Source organism: Callorhinus ursinus, unplaced genomic scaffold (genome assembly GCF_003265705.2).
Source record: "Callorhinus ursinus isolate GAN/ISIS: 27379988/994484 unplaced genomic scaffold, GSC_fseal_2.0 scaffold18, whole genome shotgun sequence".
NCBI lineage: Eukaryota > Metazoa > Chordata > Mammalia > Carnivora > Otariidae > Callorhinus > Callorhinus ursinus.
The window spans coordinates 32,904,510-32,925,065 of NW_027397080.1; the positions used below are offsets into that span (position 1 = coordinate 32,904,510).

The window sequence follows — 20,556 nt, forward strand, 5'->3', positions numbered from 1 at the left end:
GGTGCGGTCGGGGCCCCCCGGGCCGCGGCGCGGACTAGGCGCCGGCGGAGGAGCGCCGGGGGCTGCGCCGGGCGCCCGGGCGGGGAGGGGGCGCGGCGCCGCCGGCTCAGCCCCGCGTGCCCTTGAAGGGGGCGGGAATCGCGCTTGGCTCTCGGCGCCGCGCACCCCGCGCTGTGGACCCGCGCCGCGCGCCCCTGGCCTCGCGGGGGCAGGCGGGACCCGGCCCCCGCCCGTCTCGGCCCCAGGGCGCGCTGGGTGGGGCCCGGAGCGGCTCGAGGACTGGCCGTGCAGGGGGACCCCGCGAGCGCCTTGGCTGGGGCGGTTTCCCTCCAGGCCCGCGAGGGCTCCGGGCCGGGGCGCGCGGGCTCGGACTCCTGCTCCCCTTCCCGGCCGCGGGGTGCTGGGACCGCCTCTCGCAAACACTTTGCCGGGGCGGCCGGCGCCTCCAGCCCGAGATCGCCCGGGGAGTGGCGCTCCCAGCCCATCGAGCTTTGGCCCCGGGCCTGACGTCCAGGGCCGCCGCCCCAGCCCCTTGCCGTTCCTCTCAGAATTCAGCATAAACAGGGCTTGTGCATCAGGGATAACCTTGCAAGGATCATTCTTTAGTTAACTGCTCACCATTTGTTTGGGACGGTTCTCCTCTTGGCACAGCAGGGCAGGGCCTCACCCTGTCAACCAGCCTCCCTCCCTCCCTCCTTTCTGGGAGACTCTTAGCTTCCCGGCACCAAGTCTGTGGCCCCTCCTGGGCTCCTGAGAGACTTGTGGGAGGTCCGGGGGCCCTCCCGAGCCCAAGAATACGCACTCTGGCCCCAGGAGTGCCTTGGAGGGAGGGCAGATGGGGCATTCTGCAGATTGGCACCCCCAACTCCTGTGTGCAGGGATGAGAGGGGGAGGACCCAAAAGGCAGCAGCTCCCCCAGCTGCTCTGAGTCTTCCTGGAGGGGGGATTCCCACCAGGTGGCCCCGCCCACTGGGGGGGGCCTCCTCCCCACTTGTTTGCTTGCTTCAACACTGTGACTAGGACTCCTCCAGAGCCTGGCCTCACTCCGCCTTTCAGTCTGGCCAAGTTTGCAAAGAGGGCTGCTCCAGTTAGGGGAGTGGGGGTGAGGTGGTCCCTTATGGGAGGGGTTGCTTGGACAATAGTTGACTGTTAGATCCCTGGGTGCAAGAAATTAGGCCCATTTCCTGGGAGGGAACATAGAGGCCCAGTAGAGACACTGAAACCCATGGCTGTTTTCTACCCAGGAGGCTGGCTCCCCCTAAGCTGTTCTCTGGCTTCCTCAGTAATTCCCAGTGGTGCTTGGGGTGTGGCCCCTTTGTGGCACTGATGGGGCAGTGGACAGCTGAACATGCCTTAACAGGCTTATTTCTGGGTCTTCACTGAACCCCTGATGGGGTCCCCTGTCCGCTTTCCCCACCTGCTCCGGCTCTGCCTGTGTCAGGGCTCAGAGCATGGGGAGGGTTGATGGGCACCTGTCTCACTCTATTTGGGCCAGAGGGGTTCGGTCTCTGTCATAGTCACCTGCTCACTACCTATTCTCCCTGCTTGTGCCCATTGTTCCAGGGCAAGGTGGGGAAGAGGGGTGAGGTTGACCCCAGGGCCTCTGGGAGCAACCCCAAAGCCCTGCAGAGAGGCGGTCCTGCTCCAGCCCCTCTGGTCTGGGGATTGCAGCCTCATCCTTCTGCAAGGCTAGATGTCCTGAGCCTTCCCAAGCTCCCAGCTCCCTCTCCATGTCCCTGGCCCAAGGCTCTGTCCTCTGCCTCTGGTCCATTTCATAGCCTCCTAACTAGACCTCGCTGACCACCCTCCACTCAGTAGCCAGGATCACCTTTGTCAACACAAGTCAGGCCCAGGCTCCCACTGCTTGGATGGATAGATGAACTCCTCTTCTATTCCACCTGCATCTACCCCACCCCGCCTTGTTCCGGAACTGCAACCACACTGGCCTCCTTGATGCTTCCGGATCCCCCAAGCCCCAAGCTCCATCCTGCCCTTGGGCACTGGCTGTGACCTCTGTCTGACCCGCTCTTTCCCCTGCTCATAGCTGCCTTCTTACTGTCCTGTAGCTCCAGCCCACACATCTCCGTGGGGAGGCCCTCCTTGTCCTCCTGGCCCAAGCATGGCCCCACTCCCCCAGGGCCATTTTAATGCTTTATTTTTTTGGCAACACTTCCTACTCTCTGGAATATTACCGCCAGCTTACTTCTGTGTCTCTGGGCTCCCCCCTCGAGTGTGACTCCTTTGATCACCCGCTAGGCCTGGCACCCGGCACCGTGGGTACTCAGGAGACGGTTGTGGTCTCCATGTCTGAAGGCTGGGGGTCCCTAGCTCACCCCTGGCCTCTGGGCACAGTGACAGCTTCAGCCCAGGCCTCGTGTCTGTCCCCAGGTGCCGGCCCCCTGGCCCCCTGGCCCTCCATCACAGCTGCTCTGCGGCCCTCGGCCTGAGCTCGAAGCTGTCACCCGCTCGGACCTGGCGCCAGCTGATTCCAAAATGGCGCAGTTTGCGGCCCGAGGAGCTCATGTGTTGGGAGTGCTCACACTAATTTTTAAATCTGCAGCAGTTGGACTTGTCTCGTCAAATCTTTCTTTCCATTGTGCCCCACCCTCCCCTCCCCCAAGCAGTGCTCTTCTTCCCCACACCGGCCTCGGTGCGGCCAGCACTCGGCACTGAGGCAGGTGGGCGAGCCTGCTTGGAGGAGGCAGGGTGGGCGCCTGCCTCCCCGGCTCAGGGCCTGGCAACTGCCAAATCCCACTGGGAGTGTGTGTGTGTGTGTGTGTGTATGTGTGTGTGTGTGTGTGGCGGGGGGGCTGGTCAAAGTGAGGGCTCCCGGCTCAGATGGATCCTGGCTCTGCCGCTTGTTAGCTGACTGACCCTGGGCACGCTCCCCAGCCCCTCTGCCTCAGTGTCCCCACTTGTGGAATGGGGATATAGCATCCGCTACCTCACAGAGGGTTATTGTGAGGACTAGTGAGACAGTGCCTGTGGAACATTTAGGTCACAGTGCCCAGCACATAATAGGTGCCCAGTAAACTGTGAGTGCTGTAATTAGCACCATCCAAGGGTGGGCAGTTGACCTGCCTTTCCCAAGGAAATGCTTCTGAGACTTGCACCCTCATCTAGTAAGCTGGGGGGCTTGGGAGCGTGGGCTGGAGGAGGGCTAGGAGTGTGACCCCCGTGCTGGGGCTGGAGGGAGAGAAGGCGGGGCTCCGCCCCCCCCCCCCCCCGGCCTTTTCCTTAAACTTCCCGGACTGGTTGTCCCCAGGCCATCACTTACAGCCAGAGGGCTGGGTTTCCCGGAGCCGGTGAGCCCCGCCTCTCTCCTGGCCAGGCAGTGTGACCACTCTGACCCCAGAGTCGCTTGACTGGCCCATGTCCCCCCTGCCCAGAGGACTGGCCCCAGTCATGTGAGCATTTTAGGCTTCCTGCAGCCCAGGAGCCAGGAGGGAGTGATAGCCATGATTCTCAAGGTTCACACCTTCTTAGCTAACCCCACCCTGTGGGGAAATGTGGGTTTTGGGGGTCCCAGGGAGCCTGTATTTAGTACTGTTTGCTGGGAAGAGGGAGGCAAAGTCACCAGCATGCTTTGCCCAGCGCCTTGGCCTGTGGGATGGTCACTTCATTCCAGACTGAGCTATCATTTCATCAGTTCATTCAGTCACCAAGCCTCCTATGAATCCGCTCAGCCATGTATCTACCCTCCCACCTAACAGCTCTTCATCCGACCGTAAAACCAACCAGCCAACCAACCATACGCCCACCACTCACCAGCCAGCCATCCTGCCCACTCTCCTTCCTTCCTTCCTTCCTTCCTTCCTTCCATCTACCTCCCAACATAGATCTGTTGAGTATCTTCTCCAAACCAGGTACAGAGCACAGTGTGTGGTCTCTAACTTACTGGCGATTTTGCAGGTAAAACTTTTGAGGCTTTCTCCCTTCTCTTTGGTTCTGTCCTTATTTCTCTCTCCCTGTCTCTTTTTCTCACTCTGCCCCCATGTCTGTCCCTCCGTCTGTCTCTTTCCAAGTCTGTCTTCCCTGAGTGCTTGGCTCTGCTTCTCTCTCTCTCTGGCGGTCCCTTGCTTCCCCTCTTTGGCCTCTGCCTCTCCCTGACCCCCCGCTGCGCCTCCCCATCCCCCCCCTGCTCCTCTTTCCTCCTCCCGTGCTCTGGGTTTGCAGGGGGGCCTGTCCCTGCTTGCCCTGGGTCCCTGTCCTCCTCACCCTCACTTGTTCCCTGGCCTCAGTTCCTTAGGGTGAAAGCCTCACGTCTCGCTCCCCCCACCCGCCTGCCCAGAGTGCTCAGAACTGATGCCTTCTTTGATGAGACGCCAATGAGGTGATGTCTGGGTTTTGTTCATGTCATAAATAAATTACTGTTTCTCTCTTGGGCGGGAGTACTGACCCCCCGTTATCAGCAGAAGGCCTGTGGTGTAGGGGTGTTCCAAGGACTGATGGGAACCTCTGTCTTGGTGCCCCCCTTTGGCCAGCCCTAGAGAGGCCTCGAGAACCCTAGGCTCAGCGATGTACAAACTGGAGACCCCCACCCTTTGCCACCCCTTTGGGGCCCTGGGCTCTACCTGCCATCACCGAACACTTACTGTGCATCTCACGACTTCTAATTCTCCATCACCCTGTCAGAAAGGCATTGCTAGGCCCATTTAAGGATGAAGAAATGGGCTCATCTGGCAAGGGATTGGGGGCAACCTGCCAGGAAAGGATGGTGGTTTGAGGTCCGTGCTCCCCTGCCCCCCCCCCTCCTGGCCACCAGGTGATCTTGTCCCCTGCTAGGTGGTGGGTTGGAGGTGGAGAACAGAAGGAGCCCCCTCTGCGAGTCCCGGAGGGGATGGTGCATGTTGGGCTGGGTCCCCATCGTGGGCAGATTGGCCTGCCATTCTGGGATAGGGCTCTTGTCCCTGCCCCCGGCTTGGGCCCCCAGATCCCTCGACCACCCTCAGACCAGAGGACTTAGCTTCTCCCTCCACAACCACATTCTTTCCTTTTGCTCTGATCACGTTGTGTCTGCAAAGCTCCCTGGGGGGCTGTGTTCTTGCCCAGAGGAGGGGGCAGGAGCTGGGCAGAGCAGAACCTGCTCTGGGGCTGAGCATAGGGTGGACGAGCCTTCACCGTCTGAGGGACGCTGTGGGACTTTCCAGACCAAGGGCCGGCCTGGGTCACCTTGGTGTCCCGGGTGAGGCCTGAGCTCAGCACACAGGCCGTGTGTGCTTTTAAGTGCCTGCTAGGTAAATGTGGGGGGAAGTCTGAATTCTGGGGGGGGACCTCGGGTGCCTGGAGAGGGGCAGGGGTGAGGACCACCTGTCCGTGCCCCACCCTGGCTCTGCCACCTGCTGGCTGTGAAGCTACGTGGGTAAGTCAGGAGCCCTCTGAGCCTGTTTCCTTCTCTGCAAATGGGGGTGATGGTACCACTTCTCAGGGCTCCCGAGTGGAGTCGATGAATTGATACAAATTAACATCTGCTCCGAGCGCAGCGCAGGTGACGAGTGGGTACTTGCGCTGTGAACAATGCGCTACCCTGAGAGAGACCTTCCCAGCTCCCTGGGGCTGCAGCTTTCAGTGGCTCAGTGAGGCCAGCCTGGGGGTCCCCCAGGGCGGAGCCGGGGCCTGTGCAGGGAGCCGGGGAGAGGGCTGTGGGTGAGCTCAGGAAGAAGGAGCAGAGGTATCTCTCTTTGCCCCTCTGTCTCCACCCCTCTGTCCCCCTGACTGTCTCTTGTCTCTGAAGCAGCTCCCCCCACGCCCCCCCCCCCCCCCCCCCCGCCTGGAAGCTCAGGAGGTAGCGGAGACAACAAGGCTAATGGGTCCTAATTATAGCCCAAGTTGGATCGATGGAGCCTCGGGCCTTGGAGGGGCAGGGCTGGCGCGGGAGGGCACTGCCGGGTGGGCCAGGGGGCTGTGGGGGCGCCCAGGAGGGTCTGGGCGCTGGCGGGGCAGGGAGTCTTGGGGCTGCTCTTTACTGGGACCCTCACCCCAGGGCGGGTGGGATCCCGCCTTACCCCGACTGTGTGCCCCGAAGAGAGGGCACAGGGCTGGGGGCTCGGGGAACCGCTGAGGGGCCCTGGGCAGGGTTGCTTGGCTGGGACTCTCCAGGTCTGGTTTTAGAACGCTCAGAGGCTGTTGCAGAAGAAGTAGGAGGGGGAGATGGGGCCAGGGTGAAGACGGGGGGAGGGGGTGTGTGGGGGGGAATCAGGAGGTGCCGGGAGGCAGTGGTGTCACAGAGCTCAGCCCTGGGGTGTTCTCAGGGCTCCCAGGATCTGTGCAGGGACAAGAAGGGTCTGTCAGAGATGGGGAGTGGGCAGGGTGGGGTCCCTAGCCTGGTGTGCCAGCTCTGGAACCTTCCCGGAGGAGGGATTTAATCAGGCAGATGGCCCTGGGCCATGAGGTCTTCTGGGAATGGAGGGGGGGGGCTCTGTCCATGGGCAGAGGGTCTGGGGCTTTATCCTCTGAGGCTCGTTCTGGGCGTGGATTAGGGCTAGAGTGTGGGGCATCCCCCGACCCCCTGCCCCCCGCCCCAGGCAGATAACCTCCTGTAGCCACCTGTCCAACCCCTTCTGTGCTCTGCTGGCCAGTCGGTCCGTTGGTGACCATGTGCTCAGGTGGCCTTCCCAATCTGGGGGACTGCCCCTCTGGGGGGACAGGGGATTCGGGGAGGTGGCAGGAGGGAGAGGGCCCCTCCCGATTGCAGCAGCCCGAGCCTCTTATATAACCGGAGCTGGGCATTGCCAGGGTGCAGGGGTGGCTCTGCCCAAGCAGTCTCCCTGTGGCTCTGGGGGAGGTGGAGGCAGGGGTGGGGGTGGGCGGGTGTGGACGGACAGCTCTGTCACCACCTCCAGACCCCGCCACTCCAGGATGACTCTGGGAGTCCCCGTGCATGTTTTCAACCGGTCTGAAAAATCCCTGTCCCTCCCGTGCGAGGGCTAAGAGGAACTGGACAGGACAGGGTCAGCTCAGCCTGGCTCCGCTCAAGACCTGGCCCGCATTAAACTCATCTTTGTGCTGACCCCATCCCCCCTGCTCGGCCCTGTGTGCCATAGCCCGGGCCAAGGCCTGGCAGCTGTGCCCCCCGTGCCAGCCAGGACCACTGAGCTGGCCACCTCTGCAGCAGCTCCCGGTCCTGCTGGGAGTCCCTCTCCATACCTGTGGTTGCCCAGCAGGATGGGGAGGGGACTGGGACTTGGGCATGCCCTGCTGCCTGCCCCCATGGACTCCTGGGGGGCTGTACAACACCCCCCCTTTAGGGGGGCCTCGGGGCCTCTGGGGGCCCAGACAGTGGTGCCCCTGGTAGGGAGGTGGTACGAGTGGGAACCAGCCCTGGGGTGTGGCCACTGGAGTCACCAGCGCCCTCTAGCGGCACCCAGAGTGAGGCGATGGGAGCCACATGACCCTGGGGACTCTAGGGGACAGGGGCCCCAGGCGGGGCATGAGGGGGGCCTGTGTGGAGGACAGGAGTCCGGAGGTTGGCGTGTGCACATGTGTGTCTGAGCACCTGCGGTGGGCTGGTCCGCACCGGGCTGTTGTCCGGCTGACGCGGTCAACAACAGCAGTGTGTGTGGGGGTGGGCTTCCTGCGCCAGGTGGGTGGGAGCTCTGTTTCTTTGAACTTGATTCAGCAGGGATGCCCTTCCCCCTCTCCCGATGGAAGTCTCCTGGGCGCCCTCCTCAGGGTCGCAGGGTGGCCGACCCGCTCAGGCTGAGATTCCCTGTTGTGTGTCCCCCCCCAAGCCCCGCAGGGCTGGAACCCCAGTTGGCTCTTCTCTTTGATCCCCCGGGCACAGGGAGCCCACTCCTCGTTGGGGGTGAGTGGCAGGAGGCTCGAGGCCAGTTGCTTCTTCAGAGACAGTCCCGCTGCACACTCACACCTGTCCCCCTCCCCTCGTGGTCTCGGCCTTTTAAATTCATGAAGGAGGGAGGGGAGCTCGGCACTCGTGGCCGCTTTTGGAAGCCCACGTGTGGCGGATGCAGCATCTCTGTAGAATTTCACATCTTCCTGGGTGCCCAGCCGGAATGGGTTTGGCATCCTGCGTGTGTGACTGGGGGTGCATGTACCGTGTGGGTGTGTGTGCGGGTTCGGGCGGGAGAGGCCGTGTGGTCTCTGATCCCCAGTAAGCGGGGAGCCTGGCACCCTCCTTGTTGCTCTCCCTCCAACCCCCCCCCACATCGTGTGGCTCCACGTGGTCCTGGGTGATGTGACCCGTGCGTCCCCATCCGCCTGCGTTCACAAGCCATCTCCCCACCACGCGGTGGGCCTCTGGAGGGCAGGAATGGGCCCCGACCCTTCCCTGGAGCCAGCCAGAGATGGCTTGGTGAACCTGTGGGGCTGCTTCCTCTCGGGGGGAGCCACGTCCATGAGGACTCTTCATTAGCTGCTCGCTTTGGCTCAGAACATTGTTTCCGAGCACCGTCCCGCCAGGGCGGGTGGTTATTGTCCCATCTTACAGCGAGGGGAGGAAAGGCCCAGGGAAGTGGGGCCTGGGACACCGCCTGCCTGAGCTGGGACTCCACTCACCGGGTCTGGGCTGGTGGCTCTGAGGGCTTGCGAGGAGGCCGGGGCCCTGTGTGCAGGGAAGGGGGGTGCGGAGGAGGCAGGTGGAGGCCTGCGGGGCTGGCTGCCCCACTGGGGGCCTCCCTGAGGGAAGTGGCAGAGTCATCCCCTCCCACTTCTGCCTCCTCCAGAAGAAGAAGATGGGGGCCTCGGAGGCTTTGATGACTATTTCCCTGAGGAGCCCGTGGGCCTTCCCAAGAAGAAGAAATCCAAGAAGCTCAAGGAGAACCGGTCCAAAGGGAAGCGGAAGAAGAAAGAGGTGCGTGGGGGGGCCCTGCCGGGGTCGGGCCAGCGGGGGGAGGGGGGTCAGGGCCCCGAGGGGTCTTGGCTGCTCTGCCTGGGTCTGTGGGGAAAGGTCCCAGCTGCCCAGGGGAGTGTCCTGAGACCCGGGTTCAAGTGCGAGACACCAAAAGCGGCCTGTACAGACTTTGCGGGTCGGATCGGAAATGCCCTGTCCTCTGAAGTGGGACGTTCCAGTGTCGTTTATCTTTATGCCACAGAGCATAGATAGTTCAGGGCAGGCAGGAGCCCGCGATGCAGGGACAGACCTTCTGGTTGAGGCTTTGACGTGTTGTCCTTACCCCCCAAAACCTGAGGCTCTGTGGACATTGTGGAGGGACGTGGAGTCTAGGATCCTGGGGCCTCGTGCTGTACCCTGTGCCGAGGGCAGGAGCTCCCAGCACAGCCCCCACTCCGAGCATTTCTCTCTGGCAACTGCTTTCACGGGCACTGGGCCTGGATGGGACACCCAGTGCACTCTGGTCCTTGGTCTCAGGCCTTCAGGCGGGGTCTGAAGGCCAGTTCCTAAATGCAGATGAAGGACCACCAGGGGTGCCCCAGGCAGGGCTGAATGCTCCCTCTCCTTCCTGGGCACACAGTGCAGCAGGACCCTCCCCTCCCCACCCTGCCCTGGCCAGGCAGGAGGCTAGAGGTGGGCAGCGTCTGTAGAGTAGTGAGGCCGGGGCTGGGGGGGGCGTGGGTTCGTGGCTGGGAGGGCCAGTGGTGTCCAAAGCCTGGGAGGGCTGGTGCTTGCCTCCCCCCTACCCAGTGCCAGGCTCACTCAGGTCTCACCCTCCCTTCTTGCCCGGGGACCTACCTGAGGATGTGTGTGTGTGTCTGGGCCCCTCTCTGTGTCTCCCTCTGCTGTTTTGGCCAGAACTTGGCCTCTGCCTCAGCCACCCCGAGCTCCCTCACTCTCCATCCCTCCTTCCCCTCCAGCCTCATTTCCAACCTCCACCTTCTTCCCTCCCCTCACTTGCTCACCCTCTCTCCTTCCTTCAGCTTCTCACTAGGGGTGGAGGGCCGGGTGGATGGGAGGCTTGCAGATGACCGGGTGCCACCTGGCAGGCCCCCAAGGTGACCCTTAGGTCATTGCTGCCCCCTCCCCTGTACTCCTGGGAGCCTGGCTCGGCCAGCTGTCAGATCTTAGAGAGTTTGGAGCGGGCTGTAGCCAGAGAGCAGCATCTTGGCCCCCTGCCCACCACCCGTCCGTCTGTGCGCCTACCTGGGTCCCCAGGTCATGGGGAGGGGAATTTCACCCTGTGCTCCCCATCATCTCCAACCAGGTGGCCCCAAGATAAGGCGGTGGTGGGTGGGGGCAGAAGAGGGGCTGCGGGGGGTTTTTTTTTTTTGGTGGGGCGTTTGGGGGGGGGGTGGGGGGGGGGACAGGCAGCAAGTCCTGGATCGTGATTTACATAAAACAACCGGGGCTGTGGCCAGAACCTGAGCATATGTAGATGAAGCTCCTTGTCAGGCCCAGCGCAGGAGGGAGAAATGATTTCAACCTGTACTGCAGCGGTTACCATAGCAACCAATTATTCAGTGCTAAATTATAACTGTTTATAACACTCGTGAATGGGAAGGCTCATATTTCATTCTTTCTGTTTCCCTCTCAATCTTGAAGGACCCCAAATTGAGAATGACCAACTCTCTGAATCCTCCCTTTTGAGCGTAAATGCCTCCTTTATCGGGAGATGCGGTGTGTGTTGAGTGCTGGGTGCAGAGGGAAGGGAGAGAGAGATGGGAGGCCCCGATAAAAGGCATCCGCAGAGCTGGGGAGAAGGAAGGGCGGGCAGGGACTGTCCACTTGGGGTCCGCGGGGCCTGCATTGGTGGTATGCTGTGGCCTCAGTGCGCCGGGGGTCAGGGCAGAGAGCCCTCCCTCTTACCCCCAGCTCTGCACACATGAAGCCTGGGCGTGGTGTTTGAGGCAGCAAATGGATTTGGTTAGGGACTCGGAGTCCACTAAGACTCTTCGACCACAAGGTGCCTCCCCTGCAGTCACGCCTGGGGCGGCCACAGCCCAAAGGACAGCATCAAGGTCAAAGCCCCGACCGTGTTCACAGCCCGTGGCGTGGCTTGGGGCTGAGGTTGGTTCAGGGCTTTATTAGGACGGTGTTGCTCCGTGTCTGTGTCTCCTCCCCTGAACATGGCTTGGCCCCAAACCCCTTCTATAAGTTCCAAGATACCGAACCGGCTGATCTACCCCTGGTCCTCAGTCATCCTTTCCTTCTCGCCACTGGCTGGTGCTGCGTCCCTCCAGGTTCTGCTCCTGGGTCATTCCTCTTCATGTGTTTTTACAGCCACTTGCTGCCCTTCCCCTCGCCCCTTGCTCTGCAAGGAAAGATTTTGGGGGGGAGAAAAAAAGGAGGCCCGGGTCTTGAAGGGTCCAAACAGCTGGATGCAGAGATACGCTGTGGATACTGGCTTATGATGCCAGTGGGAAACCAATCTCCAAAGACCTGTCCTGCACCCCCACCCTCTGCCAGCACCCCCGCCCCTCCCCGAGCAGCCAGGAGGGCTTGGACGAGATCAGGGTGCAGGTGGGGGTGGGCCCAGGCAGTGTGAACTTCATTTGCTGGGGCGGGGAGGAGAAGGCTCTGCTGGAGAGGATCAAGGAACAGGTGGTGAATTGGGAGAAGTGGGGATTCAGAGCTTTCTTTCTGACATGGCTTTCTCTGATGCAGGCAGGCAGTGGAGGGAGAAGTCTCCCCTGTCCCTAGAATGAGGGGCTGCCACCACTGCCATCTCCTAGGGGGCCACTGGGGCACCCGTGAGTGGTGGATGTGCCCCGTGGTAGCTCTCACTCATTCCTTGAGGAGGATCTTGGCCCCCCTGCTCTGCCATTAGCCCTGGAATGGACACTGGTCCAGCCCTCTGGCAGGCTCAGTTTGGGGCCTTTCTCCAGGCCTGGCGTCCACGTTACACACACAGACAATCTGCTGGAGGTGCTCTCCCCTCCCTCCCTCCCTCCCTCCCTCCCTCCCTCCAGCTCCCTCTGGGTCCTGTTGCTGTGCCAGCTGCTTCTCACCTTTCCTGCGCTTAGGACGCGGCAATGCCTACTTCCTATCAGATGCCCAGGTCAGTCCTCCCTCAGGTGTTGCCACAACAGCCTCTTCCGTTGGCTGCAGGTAGCCCAGCTGCACTGTAGGTGACACCCTGCTGTGGGCACGGTCTCTGCTGTTGGCTTAGCCTGGTCCTGAGTTACAGAAACGAGAAGGGTGAGGCTGGCGAGGTCCTTAAGTCTATCATCTGGCCTGCATCTTTGTCTTCCATGCAGAGTTGGGGTCATGGGTGCTTGGGTCTCTCCCATTTCAAAATGTGTGCAGCCTCCTCTCACACCATCTCTTTGGTGCCTCTTGCCACCCTTTGTCGAATCCCCCATTTCACAGATGAGGAGGCTGAGGTCAGGCCCTACCTAGTGACTTGCCTGGTTCCAGGCTGGCAAGGGACAGAGCTCCTAGGCCATTCTGTGTCCTGCAGACTCCCTAGGGAGCCCCGGGACCCACAGCCAGGCCACTCGAGTCTCAGCCGAGTGGGTATCGGGCCTGGGTCATCCTGCCTCGTTCCGGGTCTGGTGTGTGAGGTCCACCCCAGGGCAGCTGGAGGGCCAGCCCCATGCCCCTCCCTCCGGCCGCCCCACAGCCTCTGTCCGAGGTGCTGAAATTCATGGCAGCCTCCTCCCATCCTTACCTTTGCTGGGGTGAGGGCTGGGGTAAAAGCCTGCCTCTCAGGTCTCTTCAAGGGTGGTCTCTTGAAACTGGCGGAACTCTACACCCTCGGGGAAAATAGATGTCCCTGTCTGACCCCTGCCTCCCCAGAGGACTGTGGCAGAGCTGGGAGCTGTGGCCCCTGGGCTCTGCATTGGCATCTGTCCTGGAAGCAGGAGCCCTCGCTAGGCTGTCCTGCCCCAGGCAGGTTCCAGCGGCAGCCGGGACCAGTTTCGCCCCTGGGGCTCCGCGCGAGTCAGTATTCCGGGAAACACCCAGTTCCGGAAAGGCGCAGAGGCCCTGCTGTCTGCCAACGGCCAGCCAGCACACTGACTCAGCGGCTTAATGAGCATAAAAGGTTTGGGAGCAGAGAGCCCAGTGGGAGACAGTCCGGAAGTGCAGGGAGTCTGTGGGGGAGTCCTTTCCCAGCTGTATCTTGGGAAGAGCCTCTCTCCTGGGGAAAGACACTCAACTCTTTACAGTGTGCCTGGAAAGGGCAGAGATCCGGTGGGGCCCTCCCAAGAGCCTCCAGACAGACCTGCTGCCCTTGCTTCCCCCTTCCCTTCTCCCCCCTGCTCTCCTCTTTCCCCTCCCCCATCCTGCCCCTTCCCTGTGTCCTCTTCAGCGTTCTCCCCCTCCCAGTGCTGTTCCCCAAGCTCATTTTCCACCTCTCCAGTTCTCTGTCGTTTCCGTGCTTCTCGTAGCTCACCTTGAAAACAGTCAACGGCCAGCTCTAAAATGCCAAGCCCCGTGCTGGTAATTGGAGCCTCAGTGCCCAGCCTCTCCTGCAGACCCAGGCCCGGAGGGGGCTGGGGAAGGGCTCTGCCAGTCCACTTGCATCTGGAGAGGCGGAGAGTAAACAAACAGCTTCCTTGGAGGGGCAGTGTATTTCTGGTGGGGATGCTCTGGCTGTGAACGCCCTTATCTCCATAGAAATGGGCCATTTGCTGCCTGTACAGACGGGAAACTAAATCAAGGAAGCCAAGCTTAAGAGCTGCCTAAATTACCTTGTCTCCTCTCAAGACGAAGTGGCGGGGTGGGGGTGGTGGAGAAGGTGGGCTCGGGCCGTCGCAGCTTCTGGAGGGCCCACAGACAGATGAAACTGGGAAGTGCGGTCTACAGTAATTACAGGTTTTGTTCGACAGGTGCGGCTCCATGGGGTGCACACGTCTGCACAGAGGTTGGGCGCTGGCTCACACCCCTGGCGCTTCGCCCACCCGTTTACCTGGGCTTTTTCCTTGCACTTTGTTTTTTGGCTCCAGACATCACGTCCTGCACAAATTCCTGGGTCCCAGCGCTCTCCCGTCACACTGGTTAAAATCCTCAAGTCCGTAGAAACTTAATTCTGATTGAAGCAGAGCCTGAGCCTCACCCCGGGGCTGTCCAGGCCGGCTGCACCGAACTGGGGGCCCAGCCATCGGGGACAGGACCCTTGCCCAGTGCTGGCTCAGGGCAGCCCCTCGGGCTGGGCTTGCGATGGGCTGTGAGCAGCCAAACGCGGAATGATCCGGAAAGCGTGGGCTGACTGTCTGTGCCAGGGGGCCGTGGAGGGCAGTCCTGCCACCCAGGACTCGGTTTTCTTCGGGCCCCTGTTGCCCTGACCATCCTCCTTTCTCTTCCAGGGGAGCAATGACGAGCTGTCGGAAAATGAGGAGGATCTGGAAGAGAAGTCGGAGAGTGAGGGCAGTGACTACTCCCCTAATAAAAAGAAGAAGAAAAAACTCAAGGACAAGAAGGAGAAAAAAGCCAAGCGCAAAAGGAAGGATGATGACGACGATGATAATGATGACGGCTGTCTGAAGGTAAAACCCTGAGGCCCGGCTGGAGGGGCCTGGGCTCCAGCAGGATGCCCGGCCTGGATAGGCCGAAGCTTCAAGCCGATTCTCTGCTTTCTGACCCCGGAGCCCCTGCGAGCAAAGGGCCAGAGCATCCTTCCCCCACGTGTGTGTGCGTGCGTGCGTGTTGGTGCGTGCGCGCGCGCGTGTGTGTGGCTGCCGGGGGCAGGTGGGCCTGTGGGCATGAGCGTGGATGCAAGTGTGCGAGGAGCACTGTGCCCAAGTCCTGGAGACGCATTTGAAATAATGATGGATGACATTTAGGAGTTTGGGGGGGGCATGGAGTGGCCTCTTGCTGATGTATTTTCTGCTCCTCTCCTGGAGCGCACAGCTCTGTCTGAGGAGAGTGGTGTTCTGGCTCAAGTTTTGGGTCAGGAGCCTCTCCCTTGGAGCACTCTGGGAGAATAAACCAGCAAATGGAACCTCTGCCAGCAAGAAGCGGCCAGACAGCCCTGCTTCTGGCAGAAGGGGAACTTTGTTACTCCGTGTGTATTCTGAATTTCTGGCTGCGTGGGCATCCGGGAAGGTGTCCCATGAGCACAAGTCAGGGCAGCTACGTGGAGGGGCCTGCGGCTCTCCCTGAGGGAAAGCGGCTTCTCTGTGTGTGTGCGGCATGATGCAAAGCAGGTCAAGGCCCCTGGGGTCTCAGAGCCACTGCAGGGCTCCTCGGGGAGAGGATGGGCCCTGGGCCCAGCTCTTGGGCAGCGGCAGATGTCAGTGAGTTAGCATGGCCCCCAAGCTCAGGTTGGGCTAGCGGTGGATTTAAAAATAAGGACTCCCTAAATATCAGTCCTGCTGGGTGAGGCAGAAATGGTGGCCATCAGCGGCTGAAGTCAGGAAGCACCGTGGTGTCCCGACACCCAGAGGGATTTCATTAGCCGGCAGGTGTGTTGTGAGTCATCTGTGACTGATCATAGCTGAGGGCTGACAGCTTGCAGGATGGACTTGTGGGCACAATCCAGGGTTCTCCCGCAGCACTGTTACCCCCTCAGGTTCACATTGCCCTGCTTCCTGCTGGGAGCAAGGTCCGAGGGGCTTCCAGGAATGGCTGTGTGTCGTGGGGGCAGATGGGCCACAGGAGGGCGTCCCACAGGGGCGCCCCGCTGACCGGTCACAGAGAACGGGCGTCCGGGGAGTGCTGGGCAGGCAGGCCTGGTTCTCAGTTCCCAGGACCAAGGGAGGCTGTGTGCACCTCCCGGGTGGTCTTCTGTTGCGGGGGCAGACAGCCCAGCTCTGAGGGGCTTTGGCAGTGATGGGGTTTGCTGGATTGGTGGCCCAGGAGTTGAGAGGCTGGGGGCTTCCAGCTTGGGGTGTCCCCTAGGGCCTGTGTCTTCACATCCTTCACCCTGCCCCTGGGGGGTCAGCTCCCGGCTCAGGCCAGGCACCCTTGTGGCTGAGAATGGGTGTCACTGCAGCTCTGGGCTTCTTGGCCACCCACGGCCCCCTCCAGCAGCTGGGAAAGCAGGCCTGAGTCCTCCTTCATTGTCCACGTGGGAGACCCAGGGCACCTGGCCAATGACTGCTCCTGGGTGTGGCAAGTGCCGATTGGCTGAATGGGTCAGTGGGGCAGGGCTGCCTGGAACCAGGGCCACAGCGGGCAGGAGTGGCCCTATTCCAAGCACTTGTGCTAACTTGTTCCCTCCTGGGAGGCAGGTGCTGTTATCCCGTTCTACAGAGGGGGAAAGAGGCATAGAGAGGTGAAGTAGCTTGTCCACCTCTCGCTGCCCGTGAGGATTAGAACCAGGGTCTGTCTGGCTCTAGAGGCCAAGCTCATAGCCCGCACCCCCACCCCCACCCAACCCCAGCCAGCCCGGCTGTCTGGAGAGCTCACTGTGTGCGCTGGGGAGTCACATGCCTCCTTGGGCCTCAGTGCCCCATCTGGAAAGCGAGCAGTAGTCAAGGGACCCTCTCACATGTCTGCCTTCAGCTGGGCCCTTGTCCCATGCCCCCACCCTGGCCCTGGAAGCAGGGGAGCATCAGTCTGTCATTTCATGGGGTCCATGTGTGACTCTACCGGGGACATCCCGAGGTAGCCTCATTTCTCCCCAGCGTGCCTCAGGCAGCCCTTCAGCCCTGCTGCCTCCCCAGGGACAGCTGCCCTTTAGGCTAGCCCTGCAGGCTACTCTTCTGGCCTGGTGCCCAAATTCCCAGACCACGTTCCTCCCAGAGAATGAGTTCTGTTACTGTTTCTGCCCTGGGTGTGCACAGAGCCTCCCCCCCCAGAGCCTCTACGCTAAACCCCCAGGCTTGGCCCTGCACTCCCTCATGAGCTGGTGCCTGAGCCATTCCTACTGATGAAGGGGGGGGCGGGCTGGGAGGCGGAGGGTGGGTAGGAACTGCAGACAGAGCCTCACCACCCATTCTGAGACCTCCTGGGTGGGGCTCTGGGGGTGGGGGGGTGCATGTCAGAAGGATCCTGCTCTGACCCCCACCTCTGGCCTGGGTGTCCCTAGGAGCCCAAGTCCTCGGGGCAGCTGATGGCTGAGTGGGGCCTGGATGATGTGGAGTACCTGTTCTCGGAGGCGGACTACCACACGCTGACCAACTACAAGGCCTTCAGCCAGTTCCTCAGGTGGGCCGCACCGCCAGCCACTGTGACCAGCGTCCATGGGGACTGCCAAGCTGGGGGACAGAGCCCCAGGCTCCTGGGGTGAAGGGGGGCCATCAGGCTGACACCAACCCTGGGCAGAACCCCTTTCATTTTTAACAGATGGTCCCTCCTTCTCTTGCTTGCCCCAAGCCCCGGGATGGTGGTCCTGGTCAATCCCCAGGGCCTTAAGCCCTCATGGCCTGTCTCAGCTCTGGAAGAAATGGGGCCGGACACCCAGCGGCCCACAGGAGGCTCTTCCCTCTGGTCCCTCAGGTGGTACAGGATCTGGAAACCCAATTAGAAGATTGCCAACCACATAAATAGGGAACCAGGAGTGTTTAGGGGTGGACTGGAGTCTCAGGCTGTGTCCTCTCTCCTGCGCCCTGCCTTGCTTTCTGCTCGGTTTTCCGAGCCTGGAACATGGGAGCATGGGAGAAGAAGGGGGTGCCTGGGTCCTCGGGGGGTCTCATCCCCTCCACAGCAGTGCTTTCACCCCACACAGGCCGCTCATTGCCAAGAAGAACCCGAAGATCCCCATGTCCAAAATGATGACCGTTCTGGGAGCCAAGTGGCGGGAGTTCAGCGCCAACAACCCTTTCAAGGGGAGCTCGGCAGCGGCAGCTGCAGCGGCGGTGGCCGCGGCCGTGGAGACCGTCACCATCGCCCCTCCACTGGCTGTCAGCCCCCAGCAGGCACCCCAGCCTGTACCTATCCGCAAGGCCAAGACCAAGGAGGGCAAGGGTAAGGTTGTGGGAGGGGGTGGGCACCCAGCCCTGCTGGCAGAGTCGCAGCCAAGACCCTGTAGACTTGGGCAGCTGGGACAGGCTTTACCAAGGACCCAGTGCCTTCGTTGACCTTGGACCCACTCGCCCTTTCTCAGCTGTATTGTGGCTTTGTAGCTTCTGTCCTGCTTCCCCTTTGGGGGCTGGGGTGAAACAGAGGAGACAGTGTGCTCGGAGCTTTGGGACTCTTACACTTGAGCCCCTCCGACTTGGCATGCAGGGAGGGGCAGGAGACGCCCATGCTGCTGGGAGTCGGGGGCTCTTGAGTTTGAGGAGAAGGGTTCCGAGGTTAGCCCACTGACCCCTCTTGTCTTGAGTACCCAGCCCTCGGGGTAATGGACGTGCATGAGTGTGGCTGTGGTCAGGGCCGGCTTCCCTGGGAGGAAGCACCTGACCAAATCGGACTCGGTGGTGGGTGTCTGGTGTCTGGGGGCTCTCTGTGACTTTGGGTCCCCTGGGGAGGGACCTCACCTGGGTGGAGCATTTCTGGCCCCATTTGGGGTGGAGACCAGCAGCTCCCCAGGGTGCTCAAAGGTGGGGTTGCCAGTAGCTCAGCCTTTCTGGGTACTCTGAATTCTGATGGGGGGCGAAGGGGGCTCTGGGGACCCACTGTTTCAGCCCCAAGGAGCTTTGGTTTCTGGAATGATATACCCCTTTCCCAGGCCCCTGCGGGGGCTCAGTGAGCAGAGTGACATGGGGTTTCGAGCCTACTGCTGCTCTCCTTCCTCGCTCCCCCCTGTCCTGGGCCTCCCCAGCCTGCCTTGTTTTCTCATTTCCTCTTGGGCTCTAGCCATTGAGCTATTGATTCCCTGAGCCGCCCATTCAGAGCCTGAAAAATTGAAATAGATTTTCTGTGGTGCCACAGAGGTTACAGCTGGGCTCCTGGCCCCATCTGTGTGTGATCCGGCTGGAGGAGGGCCCAGGGCAAGGCCACCTGCCACCAGGGCCCCCTCTTCCCCGCTCAGCCTGGTGGGAGAGGCTGCTGAGGGGTCATTACTCCCCAGGTGGCTAATTGTCCTGTGGCTGGCTCCAAAAAAACAGCCTCAACCCTCCTGGCCACCTGGGAGCTGGTGTTTGTGGTGGGTGATGGGCACAGGTGGGGGGCAGTCTTGAGCGGTGCCGGCGTTGCCTGGGCCCAGGGATGACCTGGAGGCTGGCGGCTGGGGAAAGGGCTTCTTGCCCTCCAGGGCCCAGGTTTGGACCACAGGGGGGTGGGTGTGCCCTTGGTGGCCCTGCTGGCCACTGGGGCCCGTGGCTTCATGGGGGACAGCTCTTTTCTGGGGAGAGGGGATAGGACGGGGCGGTTCCCCAGATGGCTGGCAGCTCTGCCATTCATGGAACAGGGGCAGTGGTGGCCGGAGCAGAGACGGAGTGGGGGCTACTTGCTGGGTCCCCCTTGCTTACTGTGTCACTCTTACACAAGGACTCACCACTCAGCCTTCTCATCTGGAAAGGGGCGGCGGCACAGCGACCCTTCCCTTGTGGAGTCCCTGGGGGGCTGACTGAAATCATGGCACTGGGCGAGCGAGCCGCGGCAGGTGTGGATTATCGACTGTCACTTTGCAGGGCCAGGAGTGAGGAAGAAGATCAAAGGGTCCAAGGATGCAAAGAAAAAGGGCAAGGGGAGAAAGGTAGCCGGGCTCAAGTTCCGCTTTGGAGGGATCAGCAACAAGAGGAAGAAAGGCTCCTCGGTGAGTGTGTGTGTGTGTGTGTGTGTGTGTGTGAGAAGGCGGACTGGAATGTGTGTGAGCGTGAATGGGAATGTGGATTTGTGAGCGTGAGTGTATGAGCATGTAAATGTGTGAGCAGACTGGAACGTGTGTGAGCATGGGAATGCATGTATCTGTGAGCATGAGTGTGTGAGTGTGTGAATGTGTGAGTGTGTGATAGGGTGGACTGGGCTATGTGAGTGTGAGAGACAGACCACATGTACTTGGCCATGTGTGTGGGTTTGTGAGCAGCCTTCAGATGCATTCTGCATGTGTGTGAACGTGCGTGTGCACGTGTGTGCCATGTGAAGGCAGGGTGACTGGAATGCAGGGCTGTTAGTCCACTCTCCTGAATCAGGATTCTGGGCAGGGAGCTCCCCTGTCTACCTTGCTGGGCTGGGGGCTCAGTTCTGGCTCTGCTCCATCTGGGTAGCAGGTGGGAGAGTCAGCTGGCCCTTAAGAGTTCTGATGGGGCCTGCATGTCCTGGTCTGCTGGGAGGCTGGGCCTCAGGAAGGTGGCATGTAGGCAGGATCAGGCTGGGCTGGAGCTCTGACCCTCCCTTGCCCTTCCAGGGCCAGCTCTGGCACCAGGTTCAGACTGACCCTAAATCCCCATCTGAGCCTTTGGCCCTCCCTTCTCTGTGGGGAGGGGAGCATTCATACCCTCCCCCACCCCCACAGGGCACCTGTTTCCCACACCTTGCCCCATCTCTGTAGAGGGGCAGAGTTGGAAGCCATTTCTTTGTCCCTTGGTACAGGCAAATGACAGGATTTGAGTTTAGCTGCTCTAGAGGGGAGCACGGAGCAGCAGGTGTGACCCAGCCTGGAGCGGGTGCTCCCGCTTAGCTTAGCAAATATTTGTTGAGCACATTTTTGTGTGCTAGGCTCTCGGCTCAGCCACGGTGGGCCCTGCTCCGGAGGTGTTCACCGTCTGGAGGGTGTTTGGGAGATACACTGGGAGAGAGCTAATGACAGGCAGATGGGACAGACCAGACCTGGCACACAGGCTGTGCAACGGGTCCAGTTAAAGAGAAATCTGGGAAGGCTCCTTGGAGGAGGTGTTTTAGGGCTTTCCCTTGAGGGAGCTGTAGGAGTTTGGCAG

At 61.2% G+C, this 20,556-nt stretch overlaps 1 protein-coding gene and 1 long non-coding RNA gene across 6 annotated transcripts in view; one reads left to right on the forward strand and one right to left on the reverse strand.

The window, feature by feature from the left end:
- The first annotated feature begins 3,052 nt into the window (after positions 1-3,052).
- Positions 3,053-20,556, forward strand: part of CHD5 (chromodomain helicase DNA binding protein 5) — a 52,081-nt gene continuing 34,577 nt past the window's right edge. For all 5 annotated transcript variants that reach the window (XM_073903431.1, XM_073903433.1, XM_073903432.1 and 2 more), the window contains exons 1-6: positions 3,053-3,122; positions 8,682-8,809; positions 14,161-14,340; positions 16,827-16,945; positions 17,466-17,704; positions 19,312-19,436. In XM_073903431.1, coding sequence (XP_073759532.1) covers positions 3,095-3,122; positions 8,682-8,809; positions 14,161-14,340; positions 16,827-16,945; positions 17,466-17,704; positions 19,312-19,436 — 819 coding nt within the window. In that variant the 5' untranslated portion in view covers positions 3,053-3,094. The remainder of the gene's footprint in view (positions 3,123-8,681; positions 8,810-14,160; positions 14,341-16,826; positions 16,946-17,465; positions 17,705-19,311; positions 19,437-20,556) is intronic.
- Positions 10,762-12,729, reverse strand: LOC112811852 (uncharacterized). Its single transcript, XR_003205156.2, has 3 exons — positions 12,522-12,729; positions 11,860-12,027; positions 10,762-11,162 (listed from the first exon to the last, which is right to left on the reverse strand). It is a non-coding gene; the product is annotated as an uncharacterized lncRNA (long non-coding RNA).